Genomic DNA, 24,206 nt, shown 5'->3' with positions numbered 1-24,206 from the left:
CGGATGTTAGGTGCGCTGGGGCATCTGTGCCATGGGCGTCCTAGCCATGCGCGTATAAGGACAATCACTCACAGAAAACACCTCAAAGCTCCTGCAGGCATGCAGTCGTGTTAACTTTCCATGAACAAGTTCCATTTCATCATCTTCAACAGAAGGGTATTTTAACTATGGAGGGCTTCCGCTTCAAAGCCTATAGAAACTTTCCCATTCAGGGGCCACCCGAGCCTGAGCAGAACTGTGAAAACAGTTAATTGGCACGGCAGAGCTTTGAAGTGGTCTGAGGACTGCAGAGGCCTGAAACTGGAGGAGAGGAACCAGTGAGGTGCTACAAAAGGTAAAGAGGAAACTGAAAACCCAGAGCGGAGAACTGAGATGCGAGACGCATTCAGGATAATCCCATGCGTAAACGTGACAAAAAAAAAGTTTGTGTATGGCTATAGGTTGCTCACAGTGCATAGCAAGGGATGGGAGCACTGGTGCGCGCTGGGAACCAAGTCGGACATTCCCTGCCTCAGGACACACCCTCCATGCTCTCTCTCTCTCGCTCTCTCCTTCATTGTTTCCCACACTGACTCTGTCGCCGCCAGGCTTCGTATCGGGTTGACAAATGACCAGCAAGCCGCTCGGATGAGAAGGTCGCAAAGTGAAATCAATCAGCTCAAGAGACGCAACTTTGCTCGCTTTGCATGAAATGCGATTCGTGTTTTTGCCTTATTTTCGAGAGTGGATCAAGCTTGAAGACAGACAGGAGCTAAAGAGAGAGAGTATCAGCTAATTGGGATGAGAGTTCAAGTCAAGTGAACCGGCAGATTGGAGCTGAAAAGCCTCTTAACGCAGGTGGTGGAAGGAATACAGCGCAAACGGAGTGTGTCCATGTGAAGAGTGTGTGTTTGTGCGCGTGTGTCACTCCCAGTGGAAATCTGGTCACAGCAGCAAGGGGCTTGATCAGGTGAGCGCTTCTAGGTGGAGATAAACCAAAGCGCAGGCAGAGATAGATATGGTTTCTCTGAACTGGACGCGATGAAGTGGCTTTGCGGGAGTTTCAGGGTTTAAGACCGTACAGGAGGGAGAGCTGGGCGGACGGAGGACGCAGGAAAAGAGGAGGAAGGGTGGGCACCACCAACGCCAAAGCGCACCGCACAACCCGGTCCCCAATCCCTTGACGCAGGGATGGAGAGCACAAGAGCGCACAGGATAACCCGGCTCGATCCCAGAGGCTTGAGCGCAGAGATCAGAGGGAAGCCGGACGCCGAGACTGAGCGACACCGGGGACACCGGGGACACCTCCACCTGCACCGGACTGTGATTTTTCTCGTCGCGCTCACGATACAACCGCAGGTAAGCTACCGATTAAGTGCTATTTCGGGCGGCATTCACTTAAACCCCCGACGCTCACTTCCCACTGCGGTTTAGTTCACATCTCGAATCCCAAAACATTCAGCAATGAAGTCCACGCACACTGTCCCTATCCCCTTTGTGCCGCCTCAGTCTGCTCCTCCATGGCGCTGCGCCCACCTGTTGTTTCAGCCCGCTGGTGTCTATTAGCTATCCCATGCAGCACAGAGCCACTGTAATCCTATTTCATAAGCATGGGTTGCAAATATTACAGCAAATATATGTGTCAGCATCAGGTACAAAAATCAGACATATATTTTTAGCTTCCTAAGGAAGTCAGACAGTCTATAACCTACTATGCTTATGTTTGCCAAACAAAGAGTGTGATGAGGCAGACAACACAAATCAATCTGACCAACACACACCTGCTATATTATATGCTATAATATGATTTCTTTTAATTATTTGGGGATTTTAGTGCAAAATAAACTCTTGTTTTTTTTTATACTTTAATAGATCTTCCAAGGAATAATGGAGATTAAATAAGATCCAAAGTACCAACCACACCTCCTCTGCTCCGTGTCTGTTCCTTAGTCACTGGTTAATAATGGAGTCACTGCATCTGTTTCCATTTGATGTTTGCCTGCAGGTACATTATTGCCAGTTTCAGTATAAAAGGATTTTTAAGCCACTGTCTGGCTGTCTGTGGATTCCTTATCCACTTTGTATTCATGACTGACTTTCTTTTGTTGCTGCTTTGTAACAGAAATGCTCAGTAATCACAGCGATAGCCTATTTAAATCACTGAAACAACATGGCACCACATTATGGGACTGGTTTTTGGCAGCATGGAAATTTTGGGTATAAAGAAAAAGCAAAAAAGTGATTTTTTTTTTCCCTTTTCGCTCTGTGAGCTGTCAGGCTGCTGCTGCTTCTCTCATTAAGATGACTACGATGTGTGACAGGACTCACCAGTATCAAGACCAGGCCCAGAGGTGCTCTGGAGCGTGCGTGTGCGTGTGAGCGCACTTGTGCGCGACTGCATATGTGCATGTTTTTTCTAAACGCTGAGCTCACGTCCAGCATCTGTGCCTTGGGTGTGTGTGAAGCCCGGGGGCCACAGGCGAGTAAACTCCGGGGCGTGTGAACGTTGAACATTAAGGCAGTTCTGCGTGTCTCTCGCTGCACCTCTGCAACCCCTTCACAGCTGAGGAACAACACACTCCACTCCCTCCGTTCTCTGGCCGCACTGCAGAGTGAAACACGGGAACCTCTGCAGCTGCTGGTGCCCATTTATAATGCAGCAGAGAGGAGATATCTAAAGCTGTGGCTCATAAATGAGGCTCTTGACACTCTAGCAGGCACTACTTGTTGTTCCGCTTTATTTCCACCCAAAGCCCACTCTGCAGTAGCATAACGTGTGATTCTCAGATGTGGTATGCAAACTGAATCTCAATCTTTAAAATGGTTCTCTAAAATTCCTTCACATCCCAAGAAGAAGCCTTTTCACATTTTGCGTCATACACGTTGTTCAAAGCAACAATTTCCACTTGTAGATGGAAGAAAATATAGTTTATATAAATAATCAATCAGAAGTGATTTTGCCTTTAAAGGAAATTTTCATACAACAATGAAAGCATAACCCTAAACCAGTACTTGATGGAGATCCATCCAGATATAATTTCAGTGGGATTTAAGATGCAGACTGAGGCTCAGTGACTCACGTAGGACTTCTTTAAATTGTTTATTTTGTCTGTGCAACCGTTTTAAATGCCCCAATTGTCAGTTTACAACAAAGAAACACGGGAAATCCTTGTGTCTGAGATGAGCGATGAACGTTTGGCACTTTTCCATGATATGTTATTAAAAAGATTACCACGAATTTTCCCGCTCATTAAATAATCAGATGATTAAATTTTAGTCTCGGCCACAAAAATGTGCTGACACATCCAAGCTTTAAGCTTTGTTCAAAAGAAAAACAAATGGGCTTATCTGCTTTGTTTTGGGGATTTGAACTTTCCCCTCGAAGACTGTACTCCTGTTGTCAGACAGGTGGACTAAGTTATAACAGTCTCACCTGCCTTGGATAGTTAACCAGAGGTCAGTTACTGGGTCTTCAGTGTCTGTCTTCAGATGGAGAGGATTTGTTGTGGGACCAGCTGAATGTAGAGGGCTTTTAACTGCCAACGCTCTCCTGCAGAGATGGTCTGAGCCTTGGCGTGGATGTCTCTCTCTCTCTCTCTCTCTCTCTCTCTCTCTCTCTCTCTCTCTCTCTCTCTCTCTCTCTCTCTCTCTCTCTCTGTCTCTCTCTCTCTCTGGACTCTCCGTCTCTCTGTCTCTCTGTCTCTGGTCAGACTGAGCGCTGAAATGCTGGTATGCAGGGAATGACTTGGGCAGCGAGTAGAGGAGAGGAAGAAAGGAGGATGAGGAGTGATGAGCGCCACTGTATCTCCGCAAGCCTTTTGATGTAGACGAGTTCACCCCACCACCAAAACCCCCCTGACCCCTCCCACCTCACCCAACTCAACCCCCTACAGCTCAGGGACAAGGTGCAGGAGAGGGACACGCAGACCAGTAACAATGGGGGCGACAGAGATTTTGGATCAGTGCTGGGCAGCTCGGCTAACATACGGCGGACATATGAGATGTTGTTCTGTCCATGATTGAGCGCACAACACCTCTGGGGACACATGATTCTGAATCTTGGACTTAACGAGCCATCAGTGTCTGAGCAAAAAGGCCAAACTGGCAGTGAATTATTCAGATTTATTCATCAGCTGGGGTTTCAAACTGAAATAACAGTGGCTTTATTTTATTTTTTTTGTTTACTGTCGGTTTAAAAAGCCAAAACCACAGACAGGAGCACACACACACACACGCATACATACATGACCCTGGTGCTCCCAGACTCTCAGGGGGTCTTGTTAAGTCCAGAGTGTGTGTGTGTGTGTGTGTGTGTGTGTGTGTGTGTGTGGGGAGGAGGCTCTGTGTGTGGGGGTGTGTGTGTGTGTGTGTGTGTGTCACCTCCACCCATCCTTAAACAGGGAGGGAGCACAGAGAAAAGAATGGGAGGCAGATGAAAAGGAAGATGGTAACAATGCAGAAAAGAACCGATGGCCGCAGAAAGAGAAATGACAGGAGCGTTACAACTTGTTCCCAGATAGAGAAAGAAGTGAGGATGGGGAGGAGCAGGAGAGAGAAAGAGCGTGATCCCAGAGTCACGGTCTCCTGGGAAGGGAAAGTGAGAAATAAGAAGGGAGTGGTGGTGACACATGGGAAGAGTAAAGAAAGAAAGAAAGAAAGAAAGAAAGACAAGAGGAGACGAGGCAAGAAGAAGGAAGTGGAGAGATAAACAGTTTGAGGATTATATGACAGGGGAGCTGTTGTATCATGATTTAAATGGAAAAGTTTGTTTTTCCTCTACTGGGGGTCAGACAGAGTTGTGGGAATCAGATTTATGTCGTCGTCTCTCGCTCTTGTTTGCTGTCTGAAGACTGTTGTGTTATAATACACTGATAAACAGACGATACAGAGGAGACACGCAGACTCCCACAAGCAAAGAGACGACGTATTGAAGGAAACACGATAGGCTGCTCTCAAAGTTTCTTCACTTCTTTCACGCACTCATGCTTTCTTTTTTTATTTGTCAGTTTTTATCATTTAAAATATCTTAATTCATCTAACATACTAAAAGTCCACAGAAGAAATGTTGGAGAATGATTAATATCAGGAACTGGTTCAGGAACTGGTTTTGGATTGAAATATGTGATTTTCCTAGAATTTTCATTTTCATTCAAATACAAACACATTAAGTCAGTGCTGGGCAGCGGGCAGCGTTCTCTGACCTGGATGACCTGGTTGAATTCATGAGTGACCAACTGTGGTACTCTGGACAGCTTCATGGGCACCACAGTATGCAGAAACCATGGGCTCCGTGTGAGGAAAGAGTATGCAAAAAGTTGGGCTGCAGAGTTTTCCTCAGTAAATAATACCAACCCTCAAAGCAAATACAACTCCCACATTAAATAAACATCATCGGAGGAAGAGTGTGCAATTGTCGGAATTTACTTTCTTGTCGGGAGCTAGACAAGAATATTGATAGCACCAACATGTAAACTAAACACGAAGCTACAGCTAGCAGCTAGTTAGCTTAGCTTATCGCAAAGACTTGAAACAAGGGCAAGCTAGCTCGACAGACTGTATTCAAAAATACTGTAGCACATCTGAAGCTCACATGTTAAAGTAAAACATGTACATTTGTTTAGTTTGAGCAGAAACCAAAGTCGTCCAGACTACTTTCTGTTTAATTGCAGTGACATCCTGAATCGCACAATTGGCAGCAAGAAGAAAGTGAGAGTAAACAGTTATCACACTGTTCCTTAATGAATGTGGGCTGATTTCAAATTCTGTATTTTCAATGTCATCTGCATATTTTGGAATCATTTTAGCCTCTTGAAGTCCAGTACACTTTTAAGTTAGCTCCTGTTTTTACTGCGTCTTATGAAGAGGTTTCTCTCATGTAGGCTATCGTTAGCTAACGTGTTTTGGTCAAGTTGTTAAGATAAGTTGGTTTACATTACTGGAAGGAAGTGTAGCTTAGAACTGTAAATTCCACACATTTAAAACAGCTCCAGTTATCTACAGTCTTTCATTGAGGCGCCATTTTTATGCCGTTCATGCAGGTCAAACAAATCGGATTTCAAAGCCTTCAGTGCAGAGTATGGTGTATCCTGATGTTACACGTTAACTGGCTCTTAATTTATTTAAGTCACTTGTTTTGTAGTGACTTTCCTTACATGAGAGGGAGAACCTGTTGGCCTATACTGTAACTGTACCAGCTTAATAACAGATAATGTATTAATGTAACTCTCTTCTTGCCATCCTTCCTCTCTGGACTCAGGCTGTGTCTGCTGTCGGGATGTTTGAGCTTCAGATCCATCACTTCCAGAACCCACATGGACTCCTGCAGACTGGAGACTGCTGCGACCTCCAGGACATTGGGGGACACCGCTGCTCAGCCAAGGACCAATGTGACACTTACTTCCGCGCCTGCCTCAAGGAGTACCAGGCCCGCGTCATCGCAACTGGAGCCTGCACCTTCGGGTCGGGCACCACGGGGATCCTGGGTGGAAACTCCCATCGAGGACGCGACGGAGGAGGACGAGGAGAGGATGGGACTAATGGTCACGTTGTCATTCCCTTCAAATACGCCTGGCCAGTAAGTACAGTGCTGGTTATCATTATGGTTACCAAGGGAACAGGCAAAGCTTCGAGTACAAAACCATACACTCAAATTGAGGCTAGAGTGGAATAACAATGACACTTAGTTCAGACTCATATGCACACACATGACAATAACCAAAATATATTTTTTTCTAGTTTTCCAGTAGCCTGTATAAAATCTCTTTGTTTTACCATCTTTATGGTATAACAAATAGAAGGGTGCTATTTAATGCAGCAAACATTATACAGTGAAAATAAATAACCTCTGTGTACTGTGCATTTTCAAAAAATTTAAAGTAATTGAGAAGGAAAACCAACTCTTAGGTCAAACCGCACATTGCTCATGTCCATGCTGAGGCAAGCAAAAATATATTTTGTTTCAATGTCACAACCCCAACAAAGGTTGGGAACCACTGGTTTAGATGAACCCACCAGAACAGAGGAAGATCTGTTTGCCTTTCCACATCACCCAGTTCACATATTTAAAGAAATCTCATGATTTGTCTTTTCCTTCCTGGGTAATTCAGTTTTCTTTTCTCCTCCTACTGTCATCCATCCAACAGCTTCAGTTCTTATGTTACAGCTGTTGGTCTTTTGGGTGCTTTCTTCACGGCATATCGAACAATCTGAATCTCACACACGACATTGTTGGCTGCTCCATCTTGTGTTCTCATTAAAGAGCGGAACAATTTAGAACATGCTGGCATGACCAACAGAGATATTGATTATTGAAGCCACCTTTTTCTTTCCTCTTCCAGCCCTTTGTCTTTCACTTATGTTAGTTTATTACCAGTAATGCGGGAAGAAGCTAAAATCAGTTTGTAGGAATGCAAACTGATTACTTGTTTCTTTTTATTATGTATTGGTTTATAAATCCAAATAATCTATGAATCGCTTATTTCTATGAATTAGTGTTTCAATTTATCAATTAATCAGTAATTCCACAGAAAATATTTTCACTTCTTAATCATTTATGCAAATTTTAAGCATTTAAACATTTCACAAATATGAACATTTCTGTGGTTTTGGTTTCCTTCTTTTATCTTTTGATTTTTTTTGCATTGTTCAGACTTCAACAAGTGTCTGGGAGATTGATTGGTTGTTGATGAAAATAAGCTGCAGGACTATTTTGTGAATCCATTCCTTTCATGTTGTTTCTTTGTGCCATTTGAGCCATGAAATTTTAAAATGGCAGTAATGCGAGAAGTGCTTTATTCACGCTGAGAAACACAAATGTGCTAATTTGGTGAAGAGCTCATCTCCTCAAATCACCTAATTTTCTAAAAAACCATCAGTCCATCTCTGCGCTCATTAGTCATTTCTTTCTTGGACTTCATTCCAGCGATTAATGCTTGTTTATCAGCGAAACTAGAGCTGGAGAGAATCCCTTCAAAATGACTTGGCAAGGACACATCAGCCACAATTTTTCTCTGGATTTTAGAGGGTTTGTTTGTCCTTTCAATCAAAGAAATCCTCCCGGAGTCTTGCCTTTTGCCTTTCTTTTTGCCTTTGAACGCTCCCAGAGTGGTCGATTTGTTTCTCATAATGAAAACATTACGTAAATGCCAACAAAATGTTACAACCCAGTGATTCTAATCCATAATCATACTGTGCTCTAATAATGTGGACTCACATTAATTTCCTGGAGACCTATCCTAACCATAACTACCACTTGCCTAACCAAGTCTTAGTGCATAAACTGAATGATTTACGTTGCGGGGACTTGTTGTCTGAACAAATGGGCGACGAGTCCCCACAGTGTGACTGTGTGAACAGCTTTATGTCCCCACAACATGAGCAAAACTAGTAAACACACACACACAGAAAATGTTACACAGAAATTGGTTTAGCTTTCTTTCTCCTTGATTAGTATCAGTCCATTTACCCGTGAGACTCTCTGTCCCACAGCCAATTATCTTCCCTTATCTGTGTACAGTTTGCTATTGTATGCGTTTCTGTATGTGTGTGTGTGTGTGCGCTGTATGCATGCTGCGTGTGTGTCACACTTTCCTCGCGCCATGTTCTTCTCTCTCCGCCGTACACTGAGGAGGTGTATGATTGGCAGGTGAGAGTGTGAGAAAGTTCTCCATCAGAAAGACTACCTGGATCAGTTTCAGGGCCGGGCCGCGGGGCGGGCTCGGCTGCAGAGGAGAGAGAGAGCGAGAGCTGGGACACATGTGGCAACCCATTTTTCCAGTGAAAGGCTTGCTTTATCTGACCATCTCTGGGAGGTGGAGGGGTGGTGGAGAAGGAGGTGGAGCAGGAGAAAGGGGGAGGGAGGGAGGGAGGGAGAGTGATCCCCCTGCCCCAGGTGAGGGGATGAACAGGTGAGCGTAGTCATTATGAGGAAAGGTGAGCTCTTTCTGTCCCCTGCCCTCCCTTACTTGTTCAGTCTTTCTTTCACTAATCTCTTCAGGGAGATGTGTGTGTGAGCCGTCATATGTGTGTGTTTGTATTCTCTTATGAATGTGAGCGTAGTTGTAATTGCTATGTTTGTTGTTCATGTGGGTGTTTATCCCTTCTAGGCTGCTGCAGGTGTGCATGGGGATTTTTCTAATTAAGCCTCTAAATTATTTCGTTTTTTCAGACAGTTGTCAGCAGCTGTAAATATGTCTAATAAATATGTTTATTAGTTATCCTACGACTGAGTTAAATAATTTGGTTGTCCTCCATCTCTTTGCAGCTGACAGTTTGTCACTAGTGGACGTTCCAGACTAGTCTTTGGACGTAGTTAGCTCTCCTTGCCGTCACCGCTCTCTACTTGGGACGCTGTGTCTTCATTTGGGTTTACATGATGCTACAAGCCTGTTAACAGCATTTTGAAGGAAGGAACCAAAGTTGTGGACGGTGTTCACTAGCGGTAAACATTTGGGAAACTTTGCGCTTGTGTCATATTTCAGTCAGCTGTGTCAGCTGATTGCTGCCTCAATCACATCGCCTCAAAGTTGAGATTAGTTCAGTATGATGCTTGCCCACATCGCGGTGCTAAATGCTCTTTCACCTGTCATTGATGCGACTTGCAGAATATAATTTCACACATTCAGTGGTCGCCACGTTGCTGCGAATTTCTTTCTGTTGTTTTTGAACTTTGCACAAAGCCTTCTAGCTCTAGCTCGATGCTTGGAACAGTTATCATTAAAAAAGTGCAGAGAATTAATCCTGTTCATTACTTCACCAAAAACTAAAATGACAGAAGATATAATCGCGTGTCTCTGCTGATTTCCTAGTCTGCTTTTCGATGTTAAAATCCAGATTTCAGCTTTGCCTCGGGGTCACTAGTAATCTTGAGGGACGTGGCTTCCTTTTGACCCCAGCATTAGAACCACAGACACTCAGCGGTCTGGGATGTTTTAGCTGCGGCGCATCCACAGAGACTGAAAAAGTTCAAAGACTTCATAACCGCAAGGTCATTCCTAAAAGCCCTCTCTCTGTTGGTGGTTTCACTGTTGAATCTGTTTGCATGAAGAAGGGAAACAAAGAAAGCTGCCAAGAGTTTGTTCCTGGTGTTTTTCTGGGAGCGGTGGGGACAAATCAGTGAATGAATCTGGGGGATGAATGTAAACGGTGCAGGGGAAACAAGTTGGCAGGTACACAGAGACAAAGGTTCACCGCTTCCTCCTTTGTATCGCTTGGGTTCAGTGTAAAACTGCCACTCAACGCACAATGTGGGAAGTGAATCTGATGTTTCCTGACCTTTTGTTACTCAGAACTAGTTCATCAAGGTCTGCTTAAGACCCGCTCTTTTGTTAAAACGACCTGTGACAAATGACAGCATGAGAGGTGCCATAGAAATACCGCTAACATGAAGCAAGTGGAGTGAAGTCCCCATCGTTTGTAATCTATGTCAAAACTCATTCATGGTCAGGTTCACTGCCAGAGGCCATATCTGGATGTTCCTGGGAAAGGCTCGCATTCACTGAAGGGTGTGTGCACAGATGTGTGTGTGTGTGTGTGTGTGTGTGTGTTCAGTGCACAGCGACTTCCTTTCCTCTTGTCTTGCCATTCGTGGTAAGCGTATCTCCTGTGTTTTGCATAGATGTGAGTCTCATATATTTGTTTTATCACAAACAGATAATAAATGCCGGTTCATGCAGCATGAAAAGCAGAACTGTAAACTCTCAACTGATAAGTCACATTGTCAAGAGGATTGTAAGCAAGATATGTTGTTGCTACATAATATTAAATATTCAGAACTTTATAAATCTGCCATATAAATTAAGATACATGCACATTTACTATGTCTCTACTAAGTTCTTTTACTTTAGTAAAGTACCATACATCCAATCATCTGTCCATTTTGAATGAAGGAACCCCATAGCTTCCCAGCTTGCCAACTGAGATATTTAATCCGTCCATGTTTACCTCAGGGTCTACCCTGGAGGCATCCTCACTATCTCAACTGGCCCCTTTTGAGTACTTGTACCACAATGTAAAAATACTCTATTGCACCTAAGAAAAATACTTTATTTCCATTTATTTGTCATTATTAACAAAAATTACAACCAACAGTTTTATGATGTTGTTTGTTGCTGTGCTATATGTTTTTTTGTCTTATTAGACAGTTATGTATTTTAAATTAAAAAAAAAACAGTAATCTTAGTACCTAGGAAGAAATTGACTAAAACGTTTATTTCACTCTATAAGTTGAGTAGAAGTACTCTATTCAGTACTGTAATATAGCAATAGTCAAGTGAGTGCAACTTACGAGTACCTCAAAGTATGTCCCTACAGCTGTCCCATGCCTGACTTTCCAAAATTAGACATGAATTTTTGTTGCAAATCCTCCCCATCTCTCCTCTTTCTTGTCGCTGTTTATACTTACCACATAAATAAAGATAAATAGTCTAACAGTAATCTCTTTCCTCCTCCATTTTAGAGATAATCCACATACTTTTCATTGGTGCTTCTTTCTCCCAAAGAAATACATCGTAGTGCATTTGATATTTGTTCGCAGCGAGTTCTGAGAAGTATCCAGAGTAATCATAACACATCGTAGCTGACATTCTCAAATGTGATTTATTTGCTACAATGAGCACACAAGTCAACATTCCTTCGTCTTCCCCTGTGTTGGGGGTGGCAGATATCCGACGACCTTAGCGCATAATAGCTAAAGCTATCGTGCAAGTCACACAAAGCACTTTCTCCTCGGCGCGACATGCAAAGTGCAGCCGACATGCAAATATGCTCACGTGGCCGGTAGCTGCTGTGAACTGCTGAGTGTTCCCACCACTCTCTGCCGGCTGTCCTCTTCTGTCTTTATTGATACTGAAGGGAAGGAAGAGAGCTATGAATTAAAGTGCCTTTGATTCAGACTAATTACAGAAGTGACTTTAACTAATGTATTCATTGTCACTTTCCTGAGACGTTGCGGTGGTAGTTTAGCAGATTGCTGTAGAAAATCCACGAAGTGAACCTTTAACATTAGTCATAGATTTAAAGGAAGGTTTCAATAATTTTAAAAATTAACTTATTTGCTTTCTGGCAGCCTGACATCGTTTTCGTGTCTGTTCATGTCTGGAAGAAGTCAGGTGTCGTACTTATAGAGCCTAAAGTCCCCTTAGGGAGGAGGTTGGGGTGGAGGGATGGGTCAGCTGGAGTTTAACACTGGAGGCCACTGTTTGCTTCCTGCTTCAACTTGTAACCTTTACCAAAACTACCAAAATGATAGCTTTGTTACAACACAAATTACTTGTTATTCATGTTTCAGCAGCAGCTTTATCTGTTGAACTATTATAACATTTTGTTGCTGTTGTTTATTTCTCATTTATCTAATGCTCAAGGTCATTTCCTATGTGTTGTATCCGAGGGACAAAGCACCCGTATGGATGTTTAGGTTGCAGCACTTGTTGAACAAAGATCTCCAGGCCGGGAGTCGAACAGCGGATGCGGTTCCCCCTTGGCGAAGCTGCTGGTTGCCGGGCAACTGCCAAGAAATAGTCTGGCACGTACAGTATATGTTGTTTTTACACTTGTTTTTACACAAACAAGGTATAGTGAGTTAATTAATGAGCTTTATTGGTGCTGGACAAGGATTATGTTGTCATTGGTCCTTGTCCAGGCTAACCGTCTTCATGCTAAGACGAGCTAATTGAATTTGAACTTCTGAAATTATATGAAGCAGAGGTAAAAAGTAATATAGCAATTCCACATAATCTCTGGTTGGTAGCCTACAGTAATTGAATGAGAGAAGGCACGCTCACCGTGATCACACACAGTGCTCTGCATTCCTGCAGTGTGGGAGCCGAGCAGAGGGAAGTCAGTGGAGGGAAACGAAAGGAGAGGAACATAGTTGGAGCTTTCTTTCTCTCCACCAGTCTCTTTTTCACTCTTTCTCCGCCTGTCGTTTGTGCTCTCCTCTCTTTTGTCCCCTAATTGAGTCTCCTACGCAGCCTTGCATACCTGCATGTATGCTGATACTGTTGTGCACATTGTCTGTACGTACACACCTGCAGGCATTCGCACACAAAGACACACACAAATTTCTCCTTTTCAGTTTTTCCTATATCGACACACCCAAACACGCAGATCATGGGCACATCAAGCGACACGCACACACAAAGCACGAAGCGGTTAATTCCATCAGGATTCAGAGCTTGTGTTTTTTAGAGATAAGTTAATAACTCGGGGGTAAACGTCTCAAGGGTAGCGTGTTTTAATGATTTCATTTGTGTGCAAATTGGATTGAGAGTGGGAGTCTCTTTATTAGAGGAGAAAAGAGGCAAATGAACCTTGATTTACATGATGACTGTGAAATTACAGTGTGCCCGTGTCTGGACGTGTCATTGTTTGTCAATGGAAGCAGGTCGCATCTTTCATAAGGATACACAGCTGTAATTACAAAAAATAGTTTCCTTTCAGTGCCATCGATTCGTTCCTTTCAGCGTCATTTACCTTTCACACTCTCGCTCCCCCCACTTGAATCTCTCGTTGCAAACCTTTTGTTGTGTTGCTGCTGATGTTCAGCCACATCATGTCCCCGTGGATTACACAGAGCGGACAAAGTTACAATATAGGGATCATAAATCCTCCTCTTCTCTCTGTGGTTTCCTCTGTTGCCGAAGCTCAACAGGAACAACCACAAACATTTTGAGGCATAGCATTGTGAAATGTTTGAAGCTCACTGTATACTACTTGTTGTATACTTAACACACATCAGTGAGTATGTTTACATACTTATGAATGTCGTTGTGGGACCGAGGGTTTACACGGAAACCTATGGTTTCAGTGCTTAGCCTGAGGAACTTTAAAGCTTAGAAAGTCGAACCTGCATCAGACTAATCTAAAGATAAAGTTTGGATTGGTATACTGTAGCACTAACAGTCTAAAGTGTCGTAATGAAACCTGGTTTTGTGTCTGCTCGTGTAAACATCATATCCAGAAATCTACCAGAAAAAAAGAAACAGGAATAGCGTTGCATGTATACAGCACATCGTACACAAATGACAAAATGCACAGAAGAGCTTTTGGCCAAGTGGTGCAACAGAAACACAAACAAAGAAAGTATTTCACCTTTGGACAGATTAAGTTGCGTTTTGTTTTTCAGTGCTGAATGAGTCAAAGAACCTGTGTGCAGGATTTATACATTATTTTGCCGAAACTGAATTTAGAATTCACAATTAGGTTTTAAATATAGTATAATCACATGTATCTACAAATTATTGCCTCAGAATGAGACATTTATATCTACACATTAACTTTGCGACTGGCTGTAGAGAGGGCCTTTCATGTTCTCCGTACACTAGATGATGCGAAATTCGACACACTGGTCCAGACAGGTTAAGGGATGCTGGTTTTTCAACACAAACAGGTGCAAGAGTCAAATTAATATAGAGTTTCTGTTAGGGAACACTTTTAGCAGATTTGTTAGGCCTCAATAATTCACACAGGCTGTTTTTGTGAGTCACTGATAAAATCAGTTTACTGTAATTAATATCTGTGGTAGAAAAATGTAAACTGTAACAAGTATCTGTGGTAGGACGATGTAAATGGTAAAGATTTGTGCCGCTTTAGCAGGTGCAACCAAAATAACAGGAGATTGAGGGAGATGTAAGTCAAACGTGCCACCACAGTCCTGAGCAGAGGTCTAATCAGAGGCATTATGTAGAGAACATCAGCACACGACATATAAAATGATGTGTGATGGTCTTTTAACTCTAAAGTGACGTTTCCAAACCAAAATTTCTTATTTTTTACTTAACAAAAATTTGACTGCGCAGAAATGCAGATACAGACTTGTGTCCCTCTTCTTGTTAAACACTGGCTGATGAACCATGTATTAATAACACCTTCTCATCTTTATCCTCCCACACACCACACCACAGAAGCCACAGTTGGTGTCAACCTAAAACAGCCAACCTAAAAAGGGTGAAGCCCCTCCTTCGCGTCACTTTTCTCATTTTTCATGTGAATATTGGGTGGTTTGTTTATGAAGCCTGGAAATCTGAGAACACGCACAGTGATAACACGCACCACTCCCAGTCTGGTCCTGTTTTCTCACTCATAACGCCACTCTCTGAAAGTGCAGCTGTGGATGTGAAGCGTCCAGCGGCTAGACAAGGTAATTTCCTGCGGAAGTGAGAGAGGAGGAGGACGAGGAGGGGTGTGTGTGTGTGGGGTGTTGTTGGGGATGAGGATAGTCGGTCTGGGTTGAGATGGGGGTTGTGAAGGAGAGGTGGAGAGCGACAGAAAGAGCTCAGATTAATGGGCGAAAGGGTAAAGTTGGTGTAAGCACCGCGGAGGGAAGAGAAAGGAAGTGAGGATGGATGGCGGGAGTGTTTGGGGCGTTCAGCGGATGATCTCAGAGTGGGTCACAGCCAGGTGTTTTGGGTGGAGGCTTGTGTGTCATGACGGCTGACTCACACTACTGAGGAAATTATACGCCGCGGGAGGCGAGGGCGGGGTTGGTGATGGGAGGACATGATGATGACGAGGCAGGGCAACATGCAGTGTGAGGGCACGTCGTGTCAAGAGGACTCTATTGTTCCACAGCGTTTGAAGGAGCCGCATTGTTTAGTTTAACTCAATTAACCCTGCAGGAGTGCGACCGTCAGACAGACACAAAGGGGTGATAGGGTCAGACAGTCGTAGCAGTACATTTACTTAACTAACTTATAACTTATTTCAAAAGGCTAATACTGCAATTTTCACTTCAGTATCTGACAGCTGCAGATACAGACAAGATTTTATTTTAAATAATTTAAAATACTTCTATTAAAAGAAAAGATGTGTAGGGATTCGCATTCATTTATGCTGAAATAAGCCTGTGTATTGTATAGTGACACTATAAGTCAGACATTTTAAATTTAAGCAAAAGCCGGTGTAGAAGAAGAAGAAGGAAGCTACAACGAACTTTAGTAAAATTCCAGATGAACAGAATCACAATAAATAAAATCAACAGGGGACATTTGCTTCTCATTTCTAAATGTCCAACAGACTGTATGCATATGGGAGGTTTAAGATGCTTAAAATGTAAACTGAAGTAATGAGTTATGGACCTCAATTACTGGAACATAAAGGAAGATGAAGGCGGTGTTCAGATGGTTAAAGCTAAACAGAAACCATACAGAAAAACAATGCATTAAATCAGCTGTTCCCTTTGATTTCAAGACGTAGTCCCATTAAAGACAAACTTCCACCAAAGAGGACTTTCATCTTATCGCCTCTTAGACTACAAGTTGCACATATGTAAGACAAAATCCATTGTTTGTCTGCCCCCCTTTGCTACGACACTACTACGGCGCTGGGAGACATTTTCAATCTGCAGGACACCCCTACCTTTGTCTTCCAGAAATCATTCAAATAAAGCACTTTGTTAATGTTAATGCTACATTAATAACCACTCAGTTAATATAAGATTGCTCAGTTTACTCTCCCATAAATAATCTTATGACTTCTCAAATTTATCTTGGAACCCTTTGTAGAGACCTGATCCTTGGGCTGGGAATCGACGGACTAAAAACTAAATATGAATTAGTTAACCACAACCTGCTGCAACAGAAATAAAAATCTATCTGTGTTAGGAGACAAATAATATGTCAAATATTTCCCATTTTACTGTCTTTGTACATACAGAAACAGAACTGGTGGGACAGGGGAGGCCAAGAAGCCACGGGTTTATACCACGGACCTCCCGTCGCCTTAAGGAGGGAAAGAAAAGAAAAGTGAAAACGTGATTTAGTCAAATAACAGAAATGACAATAAAAACAAAGTAGTAACAGCAGTTAAAAAGAAATGTAGTCAAACAAGGTGTAAAAAGGAAAAAGGTAAAGAGAAGAGGGAGAGCTGTTAATAACGGGAGTCCACCAGGGCTTTAAAGGAAACACTGACAGTGTCTGGTTTTAGAAAAGGGAAGGTGGAGATGACACACATTCAAAAATTTCAAAATGAAAAGAATTACTCAAATATAAATGGAGACAAATAACATTATCCAGTAATATTAACCAGATTCTGTGCTTTTACTTGAATGTAAGACCTGCTGGTAATGGAGAATCTTTAGCAAAGGAGCGCTTCATCCTCCAGTGAAGATTAGCAGAGAGCAGAGAGTTGGAGGAAAGGCAGAGAGCTGTCGAGGTGGAGATGATGGCAGCGGCGCTGGTGGACAGATGGAAAGTGAGTGAGGGCAAAGGGAGGAAGATAAAGTCTGGTGCTAATTATATCCACAATGGAAGAAAAACAGAGGAGACGTCGAGAATGTGAGAGCAGAGACGTGTAATTATAGAGACGGGGTCATGGGAGCAGGGTGGGGTGCATGGCTGCACACCGGGGGTCTAATTCCTCGTCTTGTGCTCCGTGTGTGTGTGTGTGTGTGTGTTTTCCACCTGAGGGCAGGGAGATGGTCGGTATTGGATAATATCCGCAGAGACTTTAGAAATTCGCGGATTAGCCACTGTAACGTCATGTCTCCCTCTCTCTTGGGCATTTGCCACTCCTTGATTCAAACAGGCTGGTGTCTTTTCTTTGTTACTGTGAGCCTAGAATCAGTCAATAACACAATAATCATAGTCTTTGGGGAGTTTTACTTGTCAGATAACATTTTATTTTTGTCTCAAGTGCTGGATCCGTTCAGGTTTTGACCTTTTGCAGAGAACCCATAGATTTCCACGCGCACTATATGTACTTGCCTCACAATTATGTAAAACTGGAGCTCGCTGGTGGAATAGTAATGGCATTGTTACTGTGGTTACCTCCACCTCTAATTCATAGTGCAGGTGAGATGTCAGCCATCCAATCCGGCTAAAGCACAGCTGCTGTCATGACAACCGTTTGCATGTTTGTGTGTGAGCCTCTAATTGCTCGAGCTTTCTGATGTGGCAGAACAACAAGCGTTCAGAAGCTGATTATGAATATTGAAAGTTGCGTTGCCAATTTCGTTCACTTCATCGTTTACACGGAAGATATTTAATTAGCACTTTGTCTCCTGCTAGTCTTTGCGTGGGTCGTGTATGTGCATAAAGGCTGAAGTGCTTAACTACAGACTGGAGATTTTAGTTGGTGTTTTATGAGGCGGGATTTCTGAAATGGGGTTGTGACGTTTGATTATAATAAGATTTCTATTGCTTGACAAGCTATGGAGCTGGTACAAGGTTTGACACTTCCTGTCTAACGGTGAACATTAAAAAATGTCTCTGGCTTCTAAATCAAAAAGCTTCAACATCACCTTTAAAGTGAGGATCAAAGACAGCGAACTAGAGACAGTTCAAGAGTATAAACACCTCTGAAATGTTTTGGCTTACAGTTTGACAGTCACAATAAAATGTCAGGGCGAACTGATAGGATTCATCTTCAAACCTTGATGCAAAACAGACATTTCATACAGCTCTTATCATTTATACATGCTGCATATTTTCTCACCTCTCATACTGCATCACTTCTTGGTCTCATGCACTAGAGTCTGCTTTCAAACCACTAACACCCCTTTATTATCAACCTTCTGGCCAACCTCTGGGGTTTCATCATTTAAAAATAAAGTCAAAAATGAAATTTACTCAGCCAAAACTGAGTAAAGTGACCTTACATTTAATTGTGTCCACCATTTAGCTCCACTGACATGTTATACTGATCAGGCATAACATTATGACCACCTTCCTAATATTGTGTAGGTCTCTCTTGTGCCTCCGAAACACTTGTGACTCATCGGAGAATGGACATGGGCCTTCTGGGGGTGTCCTGTGGTGTCTGGCTACAGGATGTTGTTAGTGGGGGTCCTTGGGTCCTATGGGTTGAGGGGAGGGGCCTCTGTGGATCATTCCACAGATGCTTGATCAGTTTGGGATCTAGTGAATTTAATGATTATTGAGTTGTTCCTAAACCGTTTTTGTGTGTGTGCCTGTGTCAGGCTGCATCCTGCTGGGGATGGCTGTCATTGCTATGTGGTGGGGGTGCCTGGTCTGGTCTAGGTGGGTGTTACATGTCCAAGTAACATCCACACGAATGCCAGGTCCAAATGTTTCCCGGCAGAACATTGGATTGTCACCAGGTGGTATTTACTTCTTCTGTCAGTGGTTTTAATGTTGTGGCTATTCAGTGTATATGCTCATGATTACTAGACTTGAGCGTTAATCTAGGTACCCAAAACACATCAGAAGGAAACTGCACATAAGAAGTTGTAAACCTTAGTAAGTACACAATACAATGACTAAATGATTAAAACTAAAACAAATACAAAGACTTTAGAATAATATAAGAGTCTTCTCTCGTTTGTCTTTTATTAGTCCACAGAATAAACTAAACACCTAATTTAAAGTAACATTTTCCTTCCTGAAACTAATCACTGCTCTCGACATGCACGGGCACTCCCATCTCATAATCATACATGAATTATGACAATTGGAAATGAGGTGTGGAAGTGGAAATGCTGGCGATGAAAATAAGGACTACATGATTAAAAACAAAAAGATTAAAAGGCAGAGTTGAAAAATTAGCTTGCGAAAGATAAGTACCACCAATCAATCCATAAACCCAGGGGATAAACGATAAGAGATTAAAGGAGCAGTACAAATACTTATACTTCTGATTACAGTCTATGATAATTACAGTATATAATATCTACAATAATAGAATTCGGTTTTATTTGAGAGGGTTTATTTTTCATCATTATTTCCAGACATGACTCCTGGTGAGAAGTGTGAGGTTTTGTATCAATTATAACAGTAATAACTGCCTTTTAATCACTACAGGTCTAGTTAATTAATTCCAGTTAATTACGAGCGCAGCAGGTCACGATGAATATATTAAAAAAAAAGGTGAAATTTGTCTGCGGGCATACATTTAATTGAACAACAAATTAGTTTCAGCTGAAATCTGTAAAAGAACAGACAAATAAATGTTAACATCAACTAATTTTATGTTGCTTTATTCAGATAAATTGTCATTGAACCACTCAAGCATGACAGGGAACATATAATAGTATGTCTTAAGCAAAGATAAAATAAAGGAAACTGGACCTGGTTGAGTTTTCTTGAAGGCGTTACTCCACAACCGTCTTATCGTTCGAGAACCATTAATTGTGAAAAGACAATACGCCCAGGTTAATGTGATCAACTTCCCCTATTGTGTTGTTACAGACAGACGGTCATGTGGGTTCCAGGTGGGCACCATCCACAGATTTCCCTAATAAAACCTTGAAGAACTTAAGAAGCCGCTCGGATGAGTGGAAAAATGTCTTCAGTTAAATTTGTTCTACTTTTGTTTTTAGATAGAAATCCATGTTTGTTTCATAATTCAGCTTATCAGTCAGAGTTTTTTTTACAATTTTTATTTCTTTAGTGGACTTGAACACAAATATGTCGCATTTTATCCCATTTTGTCAGTTTTAGCCTGAGTTTCAGCATTTCCACACTTCTCTTCCTGTGTGCAGTTTAAAAAATGCATCATTTGCATGGATAAATGAGTGATGACTGAACTAAAGATCCATAACATTAAGTTTTATTGAAGCTATTGTTTTTTATCGATGGAACTAAAATGACACAAAATCCTGTTTGTTGTCTAAACCGATAAATGAAGCATGTCGTCCGCCACAATCTGAAGTTATTTCAGATTACAAATGAAAGCGCTGTATGCGGAAAAATAACGTTTTCCTACCAGAGTAACATTGGATGGCTGTGTCTGAATTGCGTGGACATACGCTGGCACGCCTGTGTCTGTGTGTCTAAGTATGTGTGCATCAGTGTGTGTTTGAGCTCTGAGGGGAAATTCCTCTCTCAGGGCTGGGAGTTCTTCCTGTCGTAGAGCTGTGTTTGTACAGCCTGGCTTTGTCGGGATATCCTACCCTGCCCATGTCTGAGAGAGAGAGAGAGAGGGAGAGATGGAGGGAGGGAGGGAAGGATGAAAGGGGCACCAATAACAGGGGGAGGGGGTGGCAGGGATGGATGGAGATTAAAGGCAAAAAGACGCACCAAACCGACATCAAAGAAGTTTTAGTGGCGAAGACTGTTGCCTCATGTCACCTGTGTGTGGGCCAAAATGTGGCACTTGAACTTTCACAAAGACTAAAGCCAACAGCCAGCTAGGAGGTACGTACGCTGTGCTCCTGTTTGACAGTTGGCCTTCAGTTTCTTTATTTCATTTAGCTTCAGTTGCTTCCGTTTCTCTTCTCGTGCACAGGTTTGCTAAGATGAACAACCCGATCAGAGGAGCCTCTCTCAGCGACAGACTCTGGTGCCTCTATTGGCCAAACAGCCACAAAGACGGATCCAACTAGTGCCAACACTGAGGGGCACATTAGGGCCAGTGGATACAACATCGTGTTAGTGTGTCATGTCCCTCAGGGGTCAAGCTGACCAACTGTAGGGGATGAATGAGAGGTGGAGCAGTGAAAAAGGGTGTTGAATGAGTTTGATTGTTTCAAACTATCATTTAATAGAAAGTTGGAGTACAATGACAAATGTCCGTTGAGTGGTTTCAATTAGAATAGTCAGTAAACTGTAATCCACAGCTTTACCACTGTTAGACTGATGTGAGGGGCAGGGCCAGACGTCCAGACCCCAAACCCTACTGCCCGAGGGTAGGAACGATTTATCATCCAGACTAATTCTCTTGTTCGGTCTCGTGAATTTCGAAACCCCCCCGTTCTCTCCCGTCACGCCAGACTCAGACCACCTGCTCACGTGATGACTGTCAACGCACAGGGAGGGAGTTTCTGTGCAGGAGTCCCAGTCACTGGCCCAGAGTCACACAGAAATATCAGACTCAAATGTTGCAGAGAAGCAAAATCTATAAAGCTGCTGAATGGAAGTTGTCGAGACACAGAAATACAGCAACCACGAGGTGATTGTGAGCATTCCTTAGATGCACTGCATGCAGAGGAAATGAAATATCAACCATCATGCTGTGACTGACAACAGCAGTGGTTTGCTCAGGACATAGAATGTGGATCTGAGTACTGATTTCAATCAAATGTCTCCCAAAGTATTGCATCAAACTAAACAACTTTTGAGACAATGTTTAAACAGTGAGTACATTTCAGCCCCAAATCCTCTTTTTAGGGATGCGTAGAAGCAAATCTAATCAGAAAGCTCAACTCAGTCAGAGTAACTGTAAAGTGTAATATAAACAGAATATGACTAAAGGTTGAGAGTCGAACTAATTAAGGGAACAGGACCGAGATAAAACGTGCTGCATATTTTCCACAGTTGACATCTTGACTTCAGATGCAGGTGTGACCAATAACTTGTTATAAATGCCTTCAATAAAGGCTTTAATTGCTGGAACAGAGACATCATTGGTGTAATTAGTTCCAGTAGAGCCTCTCCTGCTATGACAAATCAAAATGTCTGCTTCGGATTTATTCTACTGTTAGCAATGATGCAAGTTCCATCATTTATTTTTCCTTTTTTTCCTTGACAAAGTTCAATCTTCCCTTTTCATTTGGACGACAGTACATAAAAGGAAACATGCAGTGTATGTATCTTCTTGATGGCATTTCAATGACTCCTGCTTGTTTTCCCACGCTGCCTGTGTGGCCCCGTTGATGCAGCACTTTAGTCCAGACTGAGATATTTCAGTCACTAATGGACGGAGAAATCACAGACATTAATGGACTAAAATCTGCAAGGCTAATGACGTTCCAATCAGACTCAGCTGTACTTTTGTTTGGCGTTAATTAGCGTGGTGAACATTATACATATGAAACATGTGCATATCAACTCTCCGTAGAGGAACGCAAGTATCTCAGTCTTGTTTCCAAAACGCTAATTTAAGCAGCCGACTCTAAAGTCTCTTTCAGGCAGAAATCAAAATAATACTTGTTATTTTTGTTATTTTTCTTATCTCTGTTTTGAGAAGAGCTATTTTTTCTCTGCACACACACACACACACACACACAATACAAGCACATGCACTACACACACCGTTCCCATTATGTAATTTCCCCGCTGTCACCACTTTGTTCATTATCGCCACAAACGGCACAAATAACTCTATAATGTTGTTTGTGTTAGAACATGTTAAAAATATCTCTTCTTCTCTGATTGTGATCTTATCGGCCTCTTCTCTTTGTTGGATTTCCCTCTTTCCGTGTGTGCCATTTTGTGAGCCTCGCTGTTTCTGACGTCGCCGAGTTTTCTGATTGCAAGACGAATTGCTTTGAGAGTGTGCATGCTTTTGGAAAGATTGTCAGGAAACGCTCATTACTGGCAAACGTGTGAATCTTTTCCAACACAGTGGGTGTTTTGATTGTAACTCGGTAACCATGGTTATTTCGGCCCTTCCTTCCTACCACCTTATACGACCACAATCTTAACAACGGGGCTGACCGAAGAAGACACACGGCTCCTGCACCGACGACTGCATCATGACGTACCTGGCCGTGTGTGTGCGTGTGGGGGAAATGAGTAGCGGAGAAAAAACAGAAACTGGACTTCCCACAGGTCTTAGTCTCTCGTAGTTGGCAGAGGGTGCAGGCAGAAAGAGGGAGAGACGGATACAGTGGATGGAAGGAAGGGTGAGGCAAGAGGGAGGGCAACTAGAGAGGCGATAAGGCTAAGAGGTCTGCAAGCAGGCCAGCAGGGAGATAATGCTGCGTGTGCATTTTGTAGTAGTGCACAGGTCATCGCGACTAATCATCAAAATGCTCCAGATTTTTATCCACAGAACATTTGCTCAAATATACTTGAGTTCTGATTCATTTTTACAGAAGTTGTATTTTCCTCTTAAACCAGACATAGAGTATACACAAATCAAACACACGGGCACACAACACAAAATGTTAGTAACCATCAAAATATAAAGATCTAATAAAAAATAATAATAATTAAAGGCTGTTATACACAGTCAACAGAAAATGGCTGAATTATTTATAAAATGTATAGATTTTTAAGTAGAATTCAAAGTGGAGAGATGACGATATCGACACATCTTTAGAGATTAACCACGTGAACCTTGACGTGTGTTAAGTTTCTGATCTTTGAGTCGTTGCAGATCCACCAAAGACAAGTTTTCTGCTCTGAACTTCTCAAAAAAAATCAAACAAACTATTTTAAACTATCTTAAATTTATCTTGTGACCCCTCTGGGTCATTGGCGATGTCTAGGTTGTGACACACTGAACTAAACTACAGATCTGTAAACAGCGTAAAATAATTAAAACTACCTTGAACTCCATCTTAATATTTTCGTGCCATATAAAGATACATTAAAATGCTATTTTTCTGC

The 24,206-nt window shown here is 42.4% G+C and overlaps 1 protein-coding gene across 1 annotated transcript in view; it reads left to right on the top strand.

Moving 5' to 3' along the window:
• Window positions 1–607: 607 nt before the first annotated feature.
• The window catches only part of LOC311498443 (uncharacterized protein), a 48,092-nt gene continuing 24,493 nt past the window's right edge, over window positions 608–24,206 (top strand). Inside the window, exons 1-2 of the mRNA XM_084559035.1 lie at window positions 608–1,338; window positions 6,236–6,553. Coding sequence (XP_084415161.1) covers window positions 1,171–1,338; window positions 6,236–6,553 — 486 coding nt within the window. The 5' untranslated portion in view covers window positions 608–1,170. The remainder of the gene's footprint in view (window positions 1,339–6,235; window positions 6,554–24,206) is intronic.

This window comes from Chelon labrosus (genome assembly GCF_963514085.1).
Source record: "Chelon labrosus genome assembly, chromosome: 13".
Taxonomy (NCBI): domain Eukaryota; kingdom Metazoa; phylum Chordata; class Actinopteri; order Mugiliformes; family Mugilidae; genus Chelon; species Chelon labrosus.
This window is presented reverse-complemented; position numbering and strand designations above follow the sequence as displayed.